The sequence below is a fragment of the Bos mutus genome, chromosome 17 (assembly GCF_027580195.1).
Source record: "Bos mutus isolate GX-2022 chromosome 17, NWIPB_WYAK_1.1, whole genome shotgun sequence".
NCBI lineage: Eukaryota > Metazoa > Chordata > Mammalia > Artiodactyla > Bovidae > Bos > Bos mutus.
This window is the reverse complement of record NC_091633.1, coordinates 18,653,621-18,674,964: the sequence shown is the minus strand read 5'-3', so window position 1 is coordinate 18,674,964 and position 21,344 is coordinate 18,653,621. Positions and strand designations below refer to the sequence as shown.

Below are 21,344 nucleotides of genomic sequence, written 5' to 3'. Positions count from 1 at the left end.
GCTCAAGGGACTTCCCTGGTGGTCCAGTGGTTAAGAATCTGTCTTTCAATGCAGGGGGCGTAGGTTTGATCCCTGGTCAGGGAACTAAGATCCACACTGTGTCCCATGGCTGGGGGGAGAAGGTAGCTTGAACCAAAACTTTTTCAAAGGGGTTGGTAAACTTTTTCTTTCCCTCCCAAAGCAAGAAAAGCCCAGGTTGTCATCTACCCCACAGAAGCAGAGCACTTCTAAAATAAATGTTCCCTTTAACAGTTGGAAATGAATTCCTGACAAGGCGGAGGGGCGGGCTGCTTCCTTTAAGGAGATGCTGAACACCTGATGCAGAATGAAGTGGGTGTGAAGGCCAGGCCAGAAATAGCTTCATTAACATTTCAAACCGGTGGCAAGGTAGATGGAGCCGGTGCTGCTTTTGGTTCAAGGCTTCTGGAAGGCAAATGGGGAGGGAGCATAAGCCAACTTCGTGTCCCCTAAAACTGTGTTCCCTGTAGTATACACCCACACTTTTATGTAAAATGTAAGCACAGGTAAGACACCACAGGAAAAAAAATCCTGTAAACTCCATAGGAACATAAGCTAATGAAGAACCAGACTTCTTAGGCTTTTAAGAGAAGGTTAAAGTAGGGGGGAAAAAAAACTAAGCTCCAGCAATAGACTTGTTTCAGGAACCTTTCTGAACACAGTGAGCTGGGGTAACAGGTGGATTTACTGGTTGAAATAAAAGGGAAGGAAGGAAAGTTCTAGCCCATGCTGTGAAACCACACAGAGATTAAGAAAGTCAATTGTTTTAATGCTTGGTCCTCAGTCATCTTAGTGTAGCTCTTCACAAAGGAAAAACGCTGGCTCCACCTCACGAGTGTGGGGTTGAAGCCTCGGTCGGGGGAAGAGGAACAGCGGCCCAGAGTGCTAAAGAGCTACGACCACACCCGGGGTCCTGCCTTTCTCATAAAGTGCTTAATGGAGCTGTCGGGCCTTGGAGGACCGGCCTGGTCTCCCAGGGGGCTGGAGATGGAAGATTCTGAGGAAAGCCGGCCTTGGAGAAGGCCCCCAGGCAGCCATTGCCGCATCACTGGCCTTGGGCCGGAGCTCAGCCCAGTGAGGCTGAACTGAAGGCACGGCAGAGGTGAGCTGGCTGCCACTGTGCAGAGTGGTTTACTGCACAAACCCTACACAGAGAACGCAGGAGCAGCTGGGCAACCCTGCAGTGCTTGTGGAGATGACTCAGAATCTGGAACTTTCTCTGGGATGACGTGGCAGCCTTTTCTCCTTACTCGCTGTGCTCTGATGAGGCCTGTGGAGAGCCCAGGTGAGGGGTGGGCATCATTGGTCCATCTGATTACCAAGACCCTGCAAAGAGCAACATGCCTGTCGTCAGTTGATGTGCTTATGGATACGTGTGCACCCACCAGTTGCTGCCTACAGGTAAGCCTGGACCATTTGGGACAAAGGAGGGTTGGGCACTTTCCCCAAGGACATCTGGATGACCCTCCACAACTGAAAGTACTCAGGTAGGTCCTAGAGGTACCCAACCTTTCTTGCTCTACAAGTCAAATTTAAGTAGAGTGTGGATACAGATTTCGTCATGCTACATTCTCATAAATAACCTGTGCTTAGTCGCTCAGTCGACTCTTTGCAACCCCATGAACTGTAGCCCGCCAGGCTCCTCTGTCCATGGGGATTCTCCAGGCAAGAATATTGGAGTGGGTTGCCATGCCCTCCTCCAGGGGATCTTCCCAACCCACGGATCAAACCTAGGTCTCCTGCATTGCAGGTGGATTCTTTACCAGCTGAGCTACCAGGGAAGCCCTAACTAGCCTGAGACGTCACTGTTTAAAATGGTGCTAGATTTTAAAGGGTGAGTCCATCTGAAGAAAAGTATGAAGCAAATGTTAGTACGGATGGTCTAGAAATGGAGTGGATGATGAGAGTGGTGTGTGACCGCCTGGGTGGACAATACACCTAAATGTGCTGGGTTCTCACCACTGGTACAAGAGGCAGGTGAGGTCAGGTGCTTTGGCCTGCCTGCTGGGAGTTCAGGAGGCGGCCTACCTGCTCATAGTCTTCCACGTACTTATATTTCTTCTCTCGATAGTAGTATCTCTTCTTCATGCAGTAGAGGACTATGACGTCACACAGCACTGTGGCCTGAATGTGGCGCAGGGCAAGAAAGAATGAGCCAAGTTGCTGTGGTCTCTGCTCTTCTGTGCGTGCCCCTTCCCATGACACCTGGGATCCTCCAAGGAAAGGAAAGGCTCCCCCATCTCTCGGGGCAAACGATTAGGCCCCAAGGGGCATGCTCTTAGAGAATGGCAGGTGGAGGCAGCAGGATGGGGAAAGGGAAACGAGGCTGGAGGGCTGAGTCTAGAAACAAGTCTGGGGTCAAGGGGAAGGACCGGGGTGGCAGTGGAGAGTCTCAATTTGCTGTGCTAGCCACTGCTGGGAGGGCTGCAACCCTGGGGCAGGGTGGGGGGTGGGGATGAGTAACTGGAAGGTCTAAATGAGCCACTCACCACCCCTAAGAGTGCCAAGCCGGAACCAATGTTGATCATGGTGGGGATGATGTCAAATTTCCCAGCCTGCGAGCGATAGGAGAAAAAGAAAAAGTTGTGATGGGGGTAGAGAGTGGGCCCTCTGCCCCCCGACCAACCCAGAAGAAGACTACTGGGCTCTGAACAAGGGGAGCCGGTGGCCAGGCTACCTTTCCAAACACGATGATGTCAAAGCGGATGCCATAGGCTTTGATGAGCGTGCGGTGCTCAGCACCGTTCAGGTCGCTGTAGTACTTGGCAAACCTGTGGAGAGAAGGCCAGGCTACAGTGCAAAGGCACAGGCAGCCTGAGACAGCATCTGGATCCTGGCAAGGGTTGTCAGAGTGAACTGCTGAGGCCCTGGCAGAGTTGGCACGGGCTAAGGATTCACTCAAGCCTGCATGCTGTATAGACCACACTCTAGTATTCTTGCCTGGAAAATCCCATGGATGGAGGAGCCTGGTAGACTACAGTCCATAGGGTCGCAAAGAGTCGGACACAACTGAGCAACTTCACTTCACGTCTTCTAGCTCCTCAAGGCCTTTCCTGGCTAATGTGAGCCATGTGGGAGAAGGGCTGGCCTGCTGAGGAGGAGGGCGCCTGGGCCCACAGTGCAGAAGGCCTGGAATGCAGGCAGAAGGGCATACAAAGAGATCCCCCATCTGTCATCTCTGTCACCTGCTACGACTTAAAACCAGAACTTCCTCCTCTGAAAGTCCTTCCTGACACTGCTGAGCCCCCTGCCTCTCTGAGAAAGGAGACCGTGGCCACTAATAAAAGGTGGCCAGGCAGCAGCAATCATGAAGACTGCTTTGTGGGTGGGAAAGACAGCATCAGCAATGGACCTTTTTTTTTTAAATTAAAGAACCTTTGACCCATCAGTAGGAAGAGTAGATGAAAAAAATGTGGTATGTCCACACAGTGGAATATTATTTAGCCATAAAAAGAGAGATACTGATAAATGCTACAACGTGGATGAACCTGGAAAAAAATGATGCTAAGTGAAAGAAGCCAGTCACAGAAGGCCACCCCTATGATATGAGTCCCTTCCTATGAAATTCAAGAATCAGTAAATTAGGTAGATTACTGGTTGCCAGGGGCTGAGGTAGATGGAAGGATAGAGAGGTGAAAGCTTAAGAAGCTGGGGTTTCTTTCTGAGGTGATGAAAACATTCTAAAATTGCAGTAATCATTGCACAACTCTGAATATGAATATGCTTTAAAAAAAAACCCTCTGAATTCTACTTTAAATGGGTGAACTGTGTAGAATATGAACTATATCTCAATAAAGCCACTTAAAAAGAACAAGAGAGGGAATGTTGTGGGGAAAACCACTGAGATTTTTACCAGTTGCTGCCCATGTTACACAGGGGATCCACCAGGAGCCTAAGCTGTGGCCTGAGATCTGTCTGGCTCCCAACTTCCATGCTGTGGTCCAGGCCTGGGGAACTCAGGTGGGACTAATGCTGACGGGTGTCCTTGTGAGGACTTTTCTCTGTTCTGGGGTTCCAGCCCAAGCTGGAGGGTTTTCCACAGTGGTTTCTACAAGAACTGTGTAACCACAGAGATAGAGCAGTGCAAATCAGACTTCCTTATTAGGAAAAAATGTAAGTATCTTCCCTTCTAATCAGTGAACCAGATGGTTCAAAAGGACAGCAGATCCTGCATGCATTTGATTCCACACATCATCACTAGGCTTCTCTGATAGCTCGGTTGGCAAAGAATCCGCCTGCACTGCAGGAGACCCCGGTTAGATTCCTGGGTCAGGAAGATCCACTAGAGAAGGGACAGGCTACCTACTCCAGTATTCTTGGGCTTCCCTTGTGCCTCAGCTGGTAAAGAATCTGCCTGAAATCGGGAGACCTGGGTTCTATCACTGGGTTGGGAAGATCCTCTGGAGAAGGGAAAGGCTACCCACTCCAGTATTCTGGCCTGGAGAAGTCCATGGACTTTGTAGTCCATGGGTCCCAAAGAGTAGGACAGGACTGAGCAACTTTCACGTCACTTCACTTCATCACCACTAGAGGGCGATAAGTGCAGGACAAGAGCACCATTCTTCATTCTTGCTGGGAGAATTCCACAGACGGAGGAGCCCGGCAGGCTATACAGTCCACAGGGTCACAAAGAGTCAGACGTGACTGAAACGACTTAGCACACAACAGCACAGCCTGCTCAGATGGTCCTCCCTGGTGCTTGGTTTTGGTGTGGAAAATGCAACAAAGACCGCATGAAAATGTACATGGTGCAGATTTCATTGGGTCAAGGAAGTGACAATTGTCAGCCAAAAAGTGACTGGTCCCTCAGCCCTCTCCTCAGATTACCAGCTGCACTGGTTTGAATACTGTCCCCCAAGTTCATGTCTACCTAGAACCTGTGGGTGCGACCTTACTTACAAATAGGGTCTCCGCAGATGTAATCACAGTTAAGATGAGGTCATACGGGATTGGGGTGGACCCCAAATCCTATACAACTGGTGTCCTTATAAAAGACGAAGGACACACAGGGACACAGACACAGAAAGGAGGAGGCCATGGGATGACAGAGGCAGAAACTGGAGCGATGCATCTGTAAGCCAGGGACCACCAAGGGTTGTCAGGAGCCATCAGAAGCAGGAAGAGGCCAGGAGGTACACTGGCCTGTATATACAGGAGCCTGGCCTGCAGATGCACTGATCTGAGGCTTCTGTTCTCCAGAATTGTGAGAACAGAGTCCTGCCACTTGGAGCCAGCCAGTTTGTCGTCGTTTGTTAGGGCAGTCCTGGGGAACGAATGCACAGCACTTCCCACACGGATGTACCAGCAAAGGCCTTTCCTGAGACGAAAACCTGTATCCCTGCTCCTTGGAGATTCTAGGGGCCAGATCACCTAAGAAGCCAATTCACGAGTCAGGCCCCAGAGGCCTTTGGACTGGAGGACCACAGACTCAGCCATTCCTCAGAATTAGTGGCACGGTCCTGGTGGAGGCTGGTCTGGGAAAGCTAAAGCAGGCAGACTCTCCTGGAGGCAAGAAAAGGCAGGGAGGGCTCTCACGGGTTGGAATGCCACAGGGGCGAGGCCCTGCTTGGACCACTCTCCCTGGAGCATGCCTCCCCTCCTGCCCTTGGTCTTGGGTGGGCGTGGAGGCCCCCACTGGGGAGTGATCCAGTTGCCATCACCCCCAACACATGAGGCATGGGGCCCAAGCTCGCACCCACCTGAAATTGTAGCCTGGGGATACGTTGTGGGCCAAGTCACGGGTGTCTAGGCGGCGGAAGGAATACCTGGGCAGGCAGAAGGAGGCGGCCCTGTCCAGGTTGCAGTTCCACTTGATCTGGATGCCCATGATGCCTCCCTGTGGGGTGCGAGCAGAGCCCGTTCTAGAAGGTGATGTGTCAAAGGTCGTGCTAGAACAGCCAGGACTGGGACTTCTCTGGTGGTTCAGTGGCCAAGACTCTCCACTCCCAAAGCCAGAGGCCTGGGTTCAATCCCTGATCAGAGAACTAGGTCCCACAACTAAACACCCTGAATGAGGCAGCTAAGGACCCCGCATGCCACAGTGTAGATCCCATGCACTCCAACTAAGACCATGTGTGCATGCTAAGCCGCTTCAGTCATGTCTCTTTGCGATCCCATGGACTGTATCCCGCCAGGCTACTCTGTCCATGAGATTCTCCAGGCAAGAATACTGGAGTGGGTTGCTATGCCCTCCTCCGGGGGATCTTCCCCACTCAGGGATCAAACCCGGGTCTCTCACATTGCAGGCGGATTCTTTACCAGCTGAGCCACCAAGGAAGCCATAACTAAGACCTAGTACAGCCAAATAAATAAATACATAATTTTTTTTTTTTTTTTAAAGAAAAGCCAAGACCTGCACCCACCTCAATGGCTATGTCCTGGAAGCTGTGCCCTGCGCTTTCCACAATTTTTCCAAGTCGGAATATGGGGCAGAAGGGATCTGTTTTCGCATCATAAATGCACGTTTTGAGGTAGGCGGTGGTGATGTTGGGAAGGATATTCCTCCTAAAGTCAGGAGGAAGCAGAAAATAGGAGCGAGGAAAACCTCAAAGAAGAGCCAGAAGTTTCTCCAAGACATTGGTGAACTCACACGGCTGGTCGCCACTTACTTGCTGAAGTTAAATTTGGGATACCAGATGTTGTTCTTAACCAAAAGAGTGAAGTTTTCTGCAGCCTTTAAAAAAGCAGGCCTGAAAAAAATTATAACATATTGTTAATAAAAGTACAAACATATGTACACTCCTAATATACCTAGGTAATATTTTTAAGCAGCAGATACACGTGTGTCTTACAATATCACTTTGCCAAAAAAAAAGTAAAACATTTCTCATGGGTTTGTTTTTTTTTGCTACTCTCCTTTGCATAAACACTAGGTCAAGAGAGGAGACAGTAAACCAAGGTTTCTGGTTTCTTCCAAGCACAGAAGGGCAGGGCCTTTTCCTTGAGGCCATGGGAATTTAAGAACCCGAGGAACAGTTACCGACCTGGGTGGGAGGGGCAGGGCCTCCTGGCCTCCCTAGCAATCACTGGGTCTGGCAGGTGCTGGATTTCAGGGCTTACCTCAGGTGTCCGCAACAGATCTGGTTTAACAAGTGAAAGCAAAGGTGAGTTCACCTAGAGGCTGGAAACAGCATGCGGCGCGAGACTGCTGCTGCACCACCTCTTCCCGGAAGTGCCACGTCAGCTTCTGCTGACGGCAGGAGCAGAATCTGTCCCGAGATGGGGGGCGGGTACTCTGCCTTAGGGCATTTCTACAGGGGGATGTGGTACTGTGAAGTGACCCCTTGGTGGAGGAGGCCCCCGGACCCTGGTCGAATTTTTTTTTTTTTTTGGCTGCATCACCTGGCATGCAGAATCTCTGTTCCTCGACCAAGAATTGAACCTGTGCCCCCTGCAGCGTAAGTGCAGAGTCTTAGCCACTGGACCACCAGAGAATCCCTCAACTCACCTTTTTTTTTAATTGACATTCATTTCGAAATAAAACTTTCCATCATGACTATAAAAAAATATCATTTGCCACAAGTCAGAGGTCATCATTCAAATACATATAACTAAGTCAGAACAATGTCATTACAAACTGTGGTTCCCATTTTGTCGTGTACTGAGCCTGGGGCTTGTTCTTGGTGAGAAATGGAAATCAGTGAGGGATACAGACTCCTGACCAGCACCTCCTCCTTGACATTGGCTCAGGGCTGAGTAAGAGTGAAGACAGGAATGCCTTTCTCTCCATGTGACTCAGTGTTATTTCATGTTATCAGTAAACACTTAAAAACCATCCTACACTGATGTAATCTATAATAGTGCTGTGCAGTGAAAATATACTGTGAGACACAAAGTGTTAGTCGCTCAGCTGTGTCTGACTCTTTGCAACCCCATGGACTGTACCCTGCCAGGCTCCTCTGTCCATGGAATTCTCCAGGCAAGAATACTGGAGTGGGGTGCCATTCCCTTCTCCAGGGGATCTTCCCAACCCAGGGATCAAGACACAAACTGTGTTGTAATTTAAGTTTCCTGATAGTCACATTAAAAAGTAACAAGTGAAATGAACTTTTCTATAATAACTCAATGTGTCTAAAATAATATTCCAACACGTAAACAACAAAGAATATTATTAATGAGATACTGTGATTTGGTCGCTAAGTTGTGTCTGACTCTTGTGACCCCATGGACTGTACCCCACCAGGCTCCTCTGTCCACTGTATTTCCCAGGCAAGAATACTGGAATGGGTTGCCATTTCTTTCTCTAGGGGGTCTTCCTGACCCAAGGATGTAACTGACATCTCCTGCATTGCAGGTGGATTCTTTACTGCTGAGCCATGAGGGAAGCCCTAATCAGATATTACATATCCTTTTCTTAAATAATTTAAAGTATGCAAAACCTGGAGTGTATTTTACCCTGAGAGCTCATTTTGGACCCAGCTGCATTTCCTCCTTCCTTTCTTTCCTAGGCATGCAGCATGTTAATTTCCTGGCCGTGATGGAACCCATGACCCCTGCATTGATAGCACGGAGTCTTAACCACCTACTCACCAGGTAAGTCCCCCAGGCTGCATTTCAAGAACTCAGTAGCCACACGTGGCCACCAGCTCCATAAGGTCCTTTCCAGCCCCAGAACGCTAGGATTCCTTGTCTTGTGGAATTCCCTTCCGTAGCCGGAGCCGCTGCCCTCAGCAACCTGCAGATCTCAACACTGTCTTGTGTTGAGACACACTCAGGATGACGTTCATCTGGTTACCTGCTCCCCTGGGCTTATCTAGGCCTCAGTCTGAATTCTGAGTAAGGAAGGCCTCCAGGTTGCTAGCGATTCCAGACTCCAAAAGCGTTACCTCTAGCTCCACCCACTCACAGCACAGATGATCACAGTTAGGCTGTGTTACTCAATGTTACTCAAGGCAACCTTGAACCTGCTCTAGTTTATCAAATACATGTCCATGAACATTAATAATCTTCCTGCCCAGCATCTGCTCCCCTTTTTTCTGGTAACAGAACTCCATGCTTCCTTTAGAATCCACTCAGCCTGTGTCATCTGGGTGGATCTGACTTCACCTCTAGCCAGGAAGGCCTGTGACCCAGGCCTGAGTCATAAGCAAAATCCATCCCCCAACCACAGGAATGGGCTGGATGGGTTGACAGATGTGGCTGAAAATGTAAAGACGGACAGGTCTAGAATCTCTATGGGTTTTCCAGGTGGCATAGTGGTAAAGAATCTGCCTGCCAATGCAGGAGACTCAAGAGACACAAGTTTGATCCCTGGGTTGGGAAGATCCCTGGGAGGAAGGCATGGCAACCCACTCCAGTACTCTTGCCTAGAGAATCCTCATGGACAGAGTAGCCTGGCGGGCTACAGTCCATAGGGTTGCAAAGAGTCGGACATGACTGAGCACACACAGAACCTCTATGGACAGCTGGGCAGGGAGACCTGGGATACGTCCTGGGTCCTGGGAATGAAGCTAACAAGGAAGAAAGCAGAGGCCAGAGGTGGAGACTCAGACGCTGTCCCCTGAGGCCCAGATCTAGCCATGCTGGGATCTCTGTGGTTAGCTGAACAATAAACCGCCCCCACTGTGAATGCATGTGTGTGAGCATGCATATGTGTGTGTGTGTGTGTGTGTGCACATACCCGCTAAAGGCCCTGAGAACTGTTTCCTGTCAGTTACTTGCAACTGACAGATTTCTAACATAGAAATAAGTCATCTGCACTCTTATCATGGGTGATAAACACCGTGGCCCATCCGCCACTGATGGTTGAGAACCGTCAGCCCAGGGAAGCCTGCCAGCACAGGCTGACACTGAGAGCACAAAGCCCAATTCCCGGTTGCCTCCCCCAAGCCCGAGACCCAGCCTTGAGGACACTTGCGTTCCTTGAGTAGGACTCACTTTGGCACTTCTGTGTCGTCCTCCACCGGGCACCAGGCTGCCACCTCACATGTCTTCAAGGTCCCATTGAATGACACGCACCTCCCTGTCGCGACTCCTACAGGGGAGAGGGGCACCCAGGTCTGTGGGGGTCTTCTACTTTCTACTTTGTGAGTCAGAGTGGAAGCTCTGCCATGCATCCTATGCAGTCAGTCTCAAGCTATTCCAATCCTGGGATTTACACTGTCCAGAGATTCAAACTGGAGGAAAAGATCTGCCTGAGACCTAGCCACATCTCTGCTTTGCCGATCACAGGGTGATGCTGAGCCACGGGACAGGGCAAGATCTGGGATGGTTTCTGGGGTGCAAAGGACAGAGATGAATTTCGAGAGGGTCCCGGGAGCCCCGTCTGGGTCATGTGAAGGCACTGGGGGGTGCGGGGGATTCCTCCACCACGGAGATCTCCCTCTGAGAGGGCCCCTCCCTCACCACGGGGAGGCAGTCTGGTTGGAGGCTGCCCTCCCCAGCCTAAGTGTCTCCTGTGGGGTCATGGTCACAGATTCATACCGCTGCTGTGGGTGCCTGCAGAGCCGGCAGTGCAGTTGGCATCAGTTTCACACACAGTGGTCTTACCCGGGATCTGGAGGAGGAAGAACCAGTGAAAACAGGTTTCACACAGCCTGGCCCCACCTACTGAGGGACAAGGATGGAGATGGGGGTATGAGGCCCAAGGCTCTTCTCTAAGAAGCTCCCTACCTCAGGACAGAGGCCTTGCGTCTGATTCATGGTGATGACCATGTTGGTCATGATGAAGACAGAATTTTCCTCCTGCAGAGAGGGCAGAGGGGAGACAGAGCTGCGTGTGACCTTCAGGGGAGCCAGGCAGAGCCACAAGGAGGGTCGGACATTATTAAGACAGCACCTTTCACTCCTCCCACATGCCACACCAGAAGTAATTAAACACTGATCTTAGGGTCTCCCGTTCTTGCCTATGACAGTTTATAACCGACTGGAAACAGGGACTCAAACACCTGCACATGTGTTCACAGCAGCAGCATTTACAACAGGCCAAAGGTGGAAATAACTCTGCATCTATCAAGGGGTGAATGGATAAATAAACTGTCTAATGGGTGAATGGATAAACAAACTGCAGTCCACACCTGTGATGGAATATGACTCAGCCATACAAAGGAGCAAAGCACGGACATGGCTACAAGGTGGATGAACTTCAGAATATGACGCTGAGTCCAAGAAGTCAGATACAAAAGGCCGCGTAGTCTGTGAGCCCATTGATATGAAATGTACAGAAGAGGCAAATCCAGAGACAGAAAGTAGGTTAGTGGGTGTAATGGGGTCGGGGTGGGGGGGAAGGTGGACGAGAAGGTGATAACTTAATGAGTGTGGGGTTTTCTTTCAGACTGATAAAAATGTTCTGGAGCTAGACTGAGGTGATGTTGGACATCCCTGTGAATGTGCTAAATGCCACTGAATTTGTCATTCTGAATTGGTTAATAATGCAATACGTGAATTTCACCTCCATTAAAAAAAAATAAAACATGTCTACACTCTGAAACAGTTCCTTAATAAAGCTTGATTTGTTGAGGGAAAAGAGCCAAGAAGTGCCTGGAATATCCTTTGCCAACTGGACTACCTCAGAGGCCCAGAAACATGAGAGCACAAGTTTGGCTGGTTCTCTTTCCTAACAGGAACTAAAGTAAATACATCAAACATACTATACAGAAGACCCAATCAGGGTTAGCCACTGACACTTCTCCCTTAGAGAAGGTTCTGTTTCCTCCTCCCAAGGCAGCCCACCAGGCTCCCCCATCCCTGGGATTCTCCAGGCAAGAACACCGGAGTGGGTAGTGACCTTCTAGTACATGGAATAAAAGACAAAGGTCCTGCAAATTCAAGTTGGACCTTCCACAATGGCCACTGATACTCTAAAATGAAATGCTCTGAGCAGTTCACACTTCCAGGAAGAGCAGTCAGTGCGGGGAGCCATCAAGGAAACTCAGGGACCAAAGAGTTTCCAGATGTCTCCACCCCCAGGTCTGACAAGGTGATGGAAGCTCTGGGAACAGTTGGCATCTTTCAAGGACACATGGAACGTGAAGTCGCTCAGTCATGTCTGACTCTCTGCGATTCCATGGACTGTAGCCTACCAGGCTCCTCAGTCCATGGAATTTTCCAGGCAAGAGTACTGGAGTGGGTTGCCATTTCCTTCTCCAGGGGATCTTCCCAACCCAGGGATCAAACTCAGGTCTCCTGCACTGTAGGCAGACGCTTTACCGTCTGAGCCACCAGGGAAGCCCCTTTCAAGGACAGGCCTGGAGCAAAGCATGTTAGGAGTGGAGGAAATGGCTGGAGGGGGAGGCATGATGATGGGGCAGGAGACCCGGGGCAGGTGCCCTGTCAGGCTCCCATGTTCCATACACAGACACATTGCTCGCTCGGTGTTTACAGAAGACTGCTCCCACATCGCTCCTGAGTTAGACCTGAACCAGTCAGTGAGATTTACTTTTTGGTTCCTATTTCTTATTTCCTTTAAGTTTAAAGAAATTTCGGTCTGGAGGTGAGCTGAGTAGATGTGGTGCAAACAGATATTTGTGTTCCGTCTTTGGAGAAGCAGAAGGGTATCATGAGAGCTCGTGAGGAGAACCCTGCAGAACTCACGTGGACCCCAGCCCTGATCCGAGATGGAAGGAGAAGTTGCTGTATTTTCCCTTCTACCAAGGGCCACAAGCAGGGTGCCGTATCCTTCTGCGTGTTCAGTAAACAGGCTGAGCGTGATATTCCTAGAACCTGCCTCGATGAGGCTGTGGCTTTGCAGGAAGCAGAGGTCTCTCTGTCGGGACAGGCACCTACAGGACCAGCTGCCTCCAGCAAACTATAAATCCTCTGTTCCATTTGACCGTTATGGCTCCATTAGCTCTGACTTCTCTCTGGGCATCCCCCTAGACCCTTTCCTTGAGAAGGCAAAAGGAAAATGAACACACTTGAAGAAAAAAAAGAGTTTCTAAAGTCCTTGCTCTGAGCCAAGAGTTGGCAGCGTATCTGCACCTGGCCAGCCCAGTCACCTGAGCATGGGGGCCATCTGGAAAGATATGTGGGGACTGGCTATGGATCACAGTCATATCATGGTTAAAGAGAGTCAATATTTAACTTGGAGCTTGTGGATTAACAGATGGAAGACTACGATGCTGTGTCAGCTTCTTCCCTTCCCTTTGTTCCTGATGGAATCCCATGTGGGTAGGTGTGGGTAGGTCTGTTTCCTTCTTGTTTGGCTTTGGGTCTCTAATGGCTGGGGCTTCCCAGGTGGCTCAGTGGTAAAGAATCTGCCTACAATGCAAGAGATGTGGGTTCGAACCCTGGGTAGGGAAGATCCCTTGGAAAAGGAAATGGCAACCCACTCTAGAATTCTTGCCTGGGAAATCACATGGACAGAGGAGCCTGGTGAGCTACAGTCCATGGGGATGCAAGAGTTGGACACAACTCCACAACTCAACAACAACTCTAATGACTGAAAAGATCTACCTTGCAGGTTTACAACAATAAAGTTAAATCATAAAATGTGGAAAGGTGAAAGTTTCACCTGCACTTTTCCCAGGATTTAAAACATATGCTTTTTCACCTTTCAGGGCCTGAGACAGACCGAGATGTCCATATGGAAAGCTTCCTATGTTTAAGCCAGCCATGTTTTAGGGCTGAAGAAACACAGCTGATTGAATATTGCCTGTGGGACCCTAAGCCAAAAAGAGGCCTGTCTACTCTGCTTTCTTGGACTAGAACAATCAGTGTGGGCACTGGTGATCATTAGCACTCTGGGCATGCCGATCACCAGTCAGGTGGGCAAAGTCAAAGGGAAAGCAGTGAACTACAGGCCTGAGCTTTAAAAGACAGAGTCACAGTGGGAGGCTTACCTGAGCTGGAATCACATAATCAGCTACATCCCAGATCCGGAATCCAAGTTTAGAGGTGTTGGTCATGGTGACGCCCTTGGCTTTCACAGTAACTGAGCTGACCACAGAGTCTGTTTCCTGGTAACCCTTTTCCCACACAAACACCCACCTATAAAATAAAACAGGTCTCTTAAATTGCAGATATGGAGAGCCTACTGGACAGTGAGTTGCTGTCAGAAGTCAGAAACAAATGGTTTCACAACAGTCGCTATATAAATAAATATTACCTCATCCTGTGACTGATAACACAATTAGATAACTGAGAAGTGTTCAGTCTCTTTTTGAAGGAAGAATTACCTTTGATCACATTTGGAAAAGAGATCACAATTTCACCAAGAGGAACTGAATCAGGAAGTTAAGAGATGGTGTTTTTCTTTTTTTTCTTTTCCAAATCCCCTAAATTCAGATCCTGAGTCAGATTTGATCACAGCAAGACATATAAAAGCAAAGCATTTACTGCTTAAAAATCCTCATAACAGAGGCAGACAACCCTCCACAGGAACCCTATAAAGCTACACTGCCCAGGAACTTCACTGGTGGCCCAGTGGTTAAGAATCTGCCTGATAACACAAAGGACATGGGTTCAATCCCTGGTCAGGGTAGATTCCACATGCCTTGGGGCAACTAAGCCCGTGTAACACAACTACTGAGCCAGTGCTCTAGAGCCCATGCTCCGCAATAAGAGAAGCAACCACAATGAGAAGCCCGAGCTCTGCAGCGCAGAACAGCCCCCACTTGCCGCAACTAGACAAAGCCGGTGTTGCAGCAGTGAAGACCCAGTGCAGCCCAAAATAAACTGATTTAAAAAAAAAGCTGCATTGCCCAACAGAAATACAACACAAGTCATATATGTAATTTAAACATTTCTAGTAGTGATGCTAAAAAGAAACAGGTAAAATTAATTTTAATGATGTATTTTATGTAACTCAATATGTCCAATATATCTTAACATTATCAATATAAGATGTGTTAATATGATATTTAACTTTTTTTTCGTACTATGCCCTTGAAATCTGGCGTGCATTTTACAGTGACAGCACATTTCGATTCGGAGCAGGAATACTTCAAATGCGCAACAGCCTCATGGGACTTCTGGCTTCCATACAGTACAAGTGCCAGTGTACTGTGTGTAGTCTAGAACTTTAAGATACCCCAGAGTAGGTGTAAACTGATCCTCCTACGAGCAGCAAAAGCCAAAAGGAAAAAGCTGCATGACAATTCCTGATTCCAAAGGTCCAACCTAGCACCGTGAGTTTAGTGAACCCATTAGCGGTGGTGGTTTAGTCACTAAGTCGTGTTTGACTCTTGAGACCCCATGGACTGTAGCCCACCAGGCTCCTCTGTCCATGGGATTTTCCAGGCAAGAATACTGAAGTGGATTGCCATTTCCTTCTCCAAGGGATCTTCCTGACCCATGAGTCGAACCCAGGTCTCTTGCATTCCAGGCAGATTCTTTACCGACTGAGCTATGAGGGAAGCCCAACCCATTAGTAATGGGTTTCAAAATTGAGGGGTCCATCCCAATCACTGGGTTGGTTGTGACGATACTTTGTGACTTAATGAATCCAAACCTGGGGGTTGGCCAGGTGGTTGTGATGTAGACTCCATACCTGGAAAGCCATTTTAGTGAACACTGTCAGTACCTACTGCTGCTGTGCCGATGGATGGTTAGAAGCCAAACCTGCCAGATCATGTGGATTCTTTCAGGCAGTGTTAACAGATTCCGAGCCCCACCCCAGTGGAGGGGGGTGGATTCCTGTTACCGTTAATTCCACAGATGAGTCTCTCATGATCAGATAGGTTTGGGAAACACTAAGACACTGGTTCCTAAACTTTGCTGCACATCAGAATCACCTGGGGAGGTGGTCATACTCTACAGCACTTCAATCAGAAGATCTGGGTCTGAGAGCCGGTAATCAGTATATTTTAAAGATCCCCAAATGGCTCTATGTGCAGTTTGGGGAACACTGTATTAGGCCTTTTAACAAAACAAAACAAACAAACAAAAAATGATGCAGCAGATAACATCTGTCAGCTCAGCACCTGTACACACTCCAGGTGGACCATGAAGGCGGGCCCAGTTGGTAAATTAATTTCCACCTCCTGGCTAGAGTTTAATTTTAGTGTAATGGGTACACCAATTAACGTTAAGCACTCGGTAAGGACTTATGGTGGCAGGATAGGTAAGCAAAGAGGGCAGCATGGCAAATGATGAGGTTAGGGCTGGTGCTTATACCAAAGACTCCAACAACCCCACAATATGAAGGAAATGAACTTTAAGTGATTTTTCAAAGTGTGACCTGGTATCTTGGGTTACCACATGATGCTCAAAGGAAAGGACAGGAAGCCACAGAGCCCAAAGGAACCAAGTGGAAGTCTCAAAACTTGGCTTCTGTCAGCTGACCATCAGAATGGGAAGTGAAGAGCAAAGAGTGAGAGGTTTAGGGCGAAGCCCTCCCAGCCCCCGTCAAAGGCCATCGGGGAGCAAGTGAGAAGGGCAAGAAGCAGGAATGGCGAGGATGAAGGTCTAGCTAGGCTTTGCCTTCAAGACACAACATCAAAGCAGTCTCCGGACCCAGACCCGGGACAGAGCCGGTCCCCCTCGAGGCTGGGGGTGGAGTGGAGTAGATGGAGGATTCGGGGAGTGGGGATATGTCACAGGCTTCGGGTCGCTGTCCCCAGGACCCCACCTGGAGGGCGCTCGCGGGGCTCAGCCGAGGACCTAGGCCAGGATGAGCAGGTGCGCGGCCGGGACCCAGGAGGAGTTCCCGGCCTTCGGGCCACGCCCTGACCCCAGGACCCCCGCGAAGCGGATGCCCGCGGCCGCGCTCACCCGATGACGTAGGCCAGGATGAGCAGCTGCACCGTGCGGTTCATGAGCCCCACTTTACGGCTGCGGATGAGCACGATGCGCGGCGTGTCGTACTCGAACAGGAAGGCCCCCAGCACCGTGCAGCAGCCCGTCATGGCGCCGCCGCCGCGCCGCCCGGCTCTGCGCTCTAGGCCCGGTTGCCGGCCCCGCCGCCGCGTCCCTGCCCGGGAGCCCCGCCTGGAATCGCCGTTCGCGGTGGGGAGGGCCCGGAAGGAGGCGGCGCTGACCCTGAGGGGACGGGGCCGGGCGGAAGGCGTGACCTGCCCCTCGGGTACGAGTGCCCAGCCGCCTCAGTGGGGCCGGAGAACAAGCCACCTTCTCAGGGGGAATTAGCCCGGGGGCTGAGGTGACCTCCTCCTTGGGAACGAATGATCCCTGAGGAGAGGGGCGAGGGAATAATGGAGCGAGCGACCCCCTTCCAGGGGGATGAACTCTAAGGGGACGAATGACCCCAAGAGGAGGTCCAGGGAGGACCAATGAAGCTCAGGTGAGATAGAGCCCTCAGAGAGTGACCTCCCCCTTGGGAACAAGATACCCTGCCCCCTCACCCCCCACCTTAGACGGGCAGTGCGACCCCCGTGGGATGTCTAGAAGTGACTGCAGGCGGAGAGGAGGGAGGCTAAGGATGCGGCAGCTTTGGAGAAAGTGTAGTCCGACTGCAAGTTCAAACTCGTGCAGGCTCCAATGGGGGCGGTGCAGCGGCCGCCTTCTGTATTGCTGGGTGCGGGGCGAGGGGGAGGGGAGTTAGTTGCTCAGTCATGCAGGACTCTATGCGACCCCATGGACGGTAGCCCACCAGGTTCCTCTGTTTATGGAAATCTGGAGTGGGTAGTCATTCTCTTCTCTATCTCCCCCCGCCCCCGGGAACCCAGAGATCGAACCCCAGTCTTCTGCATTGCAGGTGGACCCTTTACCATCTAAGCCACCAGGGGGAAAAGCCTAAATATTTGGTACCCCAGGAGCTCTTGGCTGGTGGAGAAGGAAATGGCAACCCACTCCAATATTCTTCCCTGGAGAATCCCAGGGAAGGAGGAGCCTGGTGAGCTGCCGTTTATGGGGTCGCACAGAGTCGGACACGACTGAAGCGACTTAGCAGCAGCAGCAAGTAGCTCTTGGCTGGAGCCAGAAACGCTGTAAAATACCCCTCCCCAAACTGAAGGCAGGCACATCCCTACTCCAATCCGGATGCTTCCTAGTTGCAGGACAGAGGAGGAAGCAGCCTGAGCCTGGTGAGGGATTTTTGTGACCATCCTTTGAACTGAGAAAGTTTTATCACAACTTTAGGGAGAATTGGAAAATAGAGGGAAAGTGGAAGGAACACCCACAGTTGCACCACTTGAACATAATTTTCCACCTGTGTTCATTCCCTTCAGGTATGTTTTCATAAGTATGTTTTATATTTAGTTTCATTGATTCGTTCAAGTGTTAATAAACACCTTGCATATACCAGGGACTGTCTAGTGAACAGAACAAACCCAAACATCCTACCCTTATGGAGTAAGTTTTCTAGCAGATAGTTGTATATAATTTGTAAGCATAGTGCTTTCCAGTTCCTAATTCACACTTCATTTTCCATGTTACCGCAGACTTGTCATTATAAATCTATGGATTGTTTACTCAGTTAGGGATAATTTCCCTAACTGCTCTCATCTGATTGCTTCTAGTTTTTGGATCCTGTGCATAATCTTTGACACACCCTTTTAGTTCTTTTCCTTTAAGTGAGATTCCTAAGCCACATCGCCTTGTTTTTCCAAATATAAGAAGGTGAATAATAAAATTTGAGGAAGACAGTACGTGCCTCTGGAGATGGACTTGTCATGTTAGAGGGAGGAATAGAGCTGCCATCTCCCTCAGTCCAAAATGGCCCCAGGAAAAGGTGGTAATAATTTAAATGGGATTTTATTTCATTCTTTGACAGATATTTACTGAGTGCCTATTGTATGTTGGACAGTGTTCTAGGCATAGGAGGGGAACAGACAGATGAAGTCTCTGCTGAAATGGAACTTTGTGCCGTTGGGGTGGAGGTGGGGCTTAAATTTTATGCAGAAAAGGAAAACTGAGCCACTCAGTTCTCATTGGAAAGAGACTTCAAAATACTTTTCCTTAAAAGTCAAACACATTTCCAGCTCTCAATACTTATCTCGTAGTAATGATGGTCCCTGCCTTACAGATCTGAAATTTAAATGTTTGATTGTGTCCTGAAACAATACTCAGTTAAGAGAAATGTAGAAATAAAAAGCTTTTGTGAGTGCCTAGTTGATAGTGTACCCCTAGGGCCAACCAGAGAAGCTGATCCTGAAAAATAATTAGGAAAAGAAAATTATTTCATTTACTTGCCCTTAGTTCATCTCTTTTAAAAACAGCTTTCTTACGGCATAATTGACATACAATAAACTGCACATATTTAAAGTATACAATTTTATAAGTTTGACATATGTACACACCCATGAAACCATCACCACAATTAAGATAGTGAATATCCAATATGTTAGCCAGAGTAATTTTAGTGTATAAAGTGAAAGTGACTGCAGATGACAGTTGGGACTTTTTGCATATGTCTTAATCACATTGAGTTCCGTATTGTGTGCCTGAGTATAGTCAGTTATTGAGAAAACCTTGGAAATTTTTCTTGAAAAGATTTTAGTAAAGATAACTCAATAAGGAAAGAATAGTCTCTCCAACAAATGGTGCTGGAACACCTGGATATCTAAACACGAATGATGAATTTGTACCCCTACCTCTTACCATCTATGAGAATTAACTCAAAATGGATCAAAGACCTAAATATAAAAGTTAAAACTATGAGTCATATGCAAACATAGGTGTAAATTTTTGTGACCTTGGATTAGACAGTGGCTTTTTAGGACACCTGCAGTACAGCTGACAAAAAGAAAAAAGATAAATTAACTTCATCAAAATTTAAAACTTTTGTGCATCAAAGGACACTACTGAAAAAAAGACAACTCGCATAATAGGGAAAACCATATATCTGATAAGGGTCTAGAATCTTAAATAAGAGTTCTCTAACTCATAACTCATCTGTAAAATGACAAAAAATGGGCAAAAGGTTGGAATAGCCATTTCTACAAAGACGATACACAAATGGCAGTAAGGATATGAAAAGATGTTCAGTATCACTGGTCACTAGGGAAGTACAAATTAAAATTACAGTGAGGTGCCACTTCATCCGACTAGCATGGCTGTAATCAAACCAATTGACAGTCAAAAAGATGAGGCTGGAGAAAGTTGGGATATTCACATCCTGCTGGTGGGAAAGTAAAATGGTGCAGCTGCTTTAGAAAAACAGTTTGGCAATTTCTCAATACGTTGAACAATTACCATATGACCTAGCATTTCTACTCCTAGGTATATACCAAGAAAATGAAAAAGATACGTTCATATAAAAACTCATGCATAAATGTTCATAGTAGCATTATTTGTAAGCTCCAAAAAGGGGAATTAACCTAAATGTCCATCAGCTGATGAATGGATAAATAAATATGGTCCATCTATATAATGAAATCTTCAGCCATGAAAAGAAATGAAACACTCATACATACTACCATGTGCATGAATCTTGAAAACTATGCTAAGTGAAAGAAGCCAAGGACAAAAGGCCACAAATTGTACGGTTCTGTTTTTATGAAATGTCCAGAATAGGCAAATCCATAGAGACAGAAAGTTGATCTGTAGTTGCCTAGAACTAGGGAAACAAAATAATCAGGAGTGACTGCTGCTGAGTTTGAGGTTCCTATTTGGGATCATAAAAATGGTCTGAAAAATAGATAATGGGGATAGTTGCAGAACTCTTGTGAATCTATTAAAAGTCACTGAATTGCACATTTTTAAAAAGGTGGCTTTTATGGTATGTGTGTGTGTGTGCTCATTTCTGTCCAACTCTGCGACCCCACGGACTGTAGCCAGCCAGGCTCCTCTGTCCATGGGAGACGGGCAAGAATATTAAAGTGGGTTGCCATTTCCTACTCCAGGGGATCTCCCAGACCTAGGGATCGAACCTGTGTCTCCTGCATCAGCAGGTGGATTCTTTACTGCTGAGCCACCAGGAAAGCTGTTTATGGTGTGTGAAGTATATCAAGTTAAAAACAGAAAGAAAGACACAGGGAGTAGACAATCAAAGACCTAAAAAAAAAAGAAGTACCTACCACATAATGGGGCCAAACCTCATGTTCTTTCCTAATAGGGGAGCACCTCAGGCCCTCATATGGAGTTAATTCTTATTTTAGAATCTTAAGCTCCAGCAGTCTGGATTATCCGATTCCTTTGTTGCACATTAAGCCAGTTTATCACAACATTTGTCCTCTTAGAAACTGCCCTTCCTCACCAAGGTGGCCCCAGCAGCCATTTTTATACTACACGATCTGATCAACTGGACCATAGGGGAACTTAACTCAAAAGGGCCTTCCTCTCCTCTAGATTGGTTTCTCTCCTCTAGATTGGCACTGGGAGAGAGGTAGCTCTTGGTTCTCTGCAAGTGAGTTGATGTAACTTCAGGGTTTGTAGAGTTGGAAGCCGAAAAAGGGAGTTTACAGAATCAAAAGAAAGAAATGGGCAGGCAAAGGGAGCAGAGGTGAGGATACTAAGAAAATGGCCTTTTTGGTTTCTGCTGAGTTTCCACT

The 21,344-nt window shown here is 48.3% G+C and overlaps 2 protein-coding genes across 4 annotated transcripts in view; one reads left to right on the top strand and one right to left on the bottom strand.

The window, feature by feature from the left end:
* Nucleotides 1-710: 710 nt before the first annotated feature.
* On the bottom strand, nt 711-16,914 carry P2RX4 (purinergic receptor P2X 4). Its single transcript, XM_005904709.2, has 12 exons — nt 16,669-16,914; nt 13,797-13,944; nt 10,630-10,701; nt 10,441-10,513; nt 9,895-9,991; nt 6,627-6,707; nt 6,381-6,522; nt 5,718-5,854; nt 2,696-2,789; nt 2,508-2,573; nt 2,047-2,142; nt 711-1,344 (listed from the first exon to the last, which is right to left on the bottom strand). Exons 1-12 carry the CDS (start codon nt 16,800-16,802, stop codon nt 1,318-1,320), a joined length of 1,167 nt encoding a protein of 388 aa, XP_005904771.1. The 5' UTR covers nt 16,803-16,914; the 3' UTR covers nt 711-1,317.
* Nucleotides 16,826-21,344, top strand: part of IFT81 (intraflagellar transport 81) — a 222,744-nt gene continuing 218,225 nt past the window's right edge. For 2 of the 3 annotated variants that reach the window (XM_070386191.1, XM_070386190.1), the window contains exons 1-2: nt 16,827-16,978; nt 17,992-18,080. The gene's annotated coding sequence lies outside the window, so the exon portion shown is untranslated. Of the gene's footprint in view, nt 16,979-17,991; nt 18,081-21,344 lie in introns of all 3 variants that reach the window. The other variant, XM_070386192.1, reaches the window with a different exon arrangement.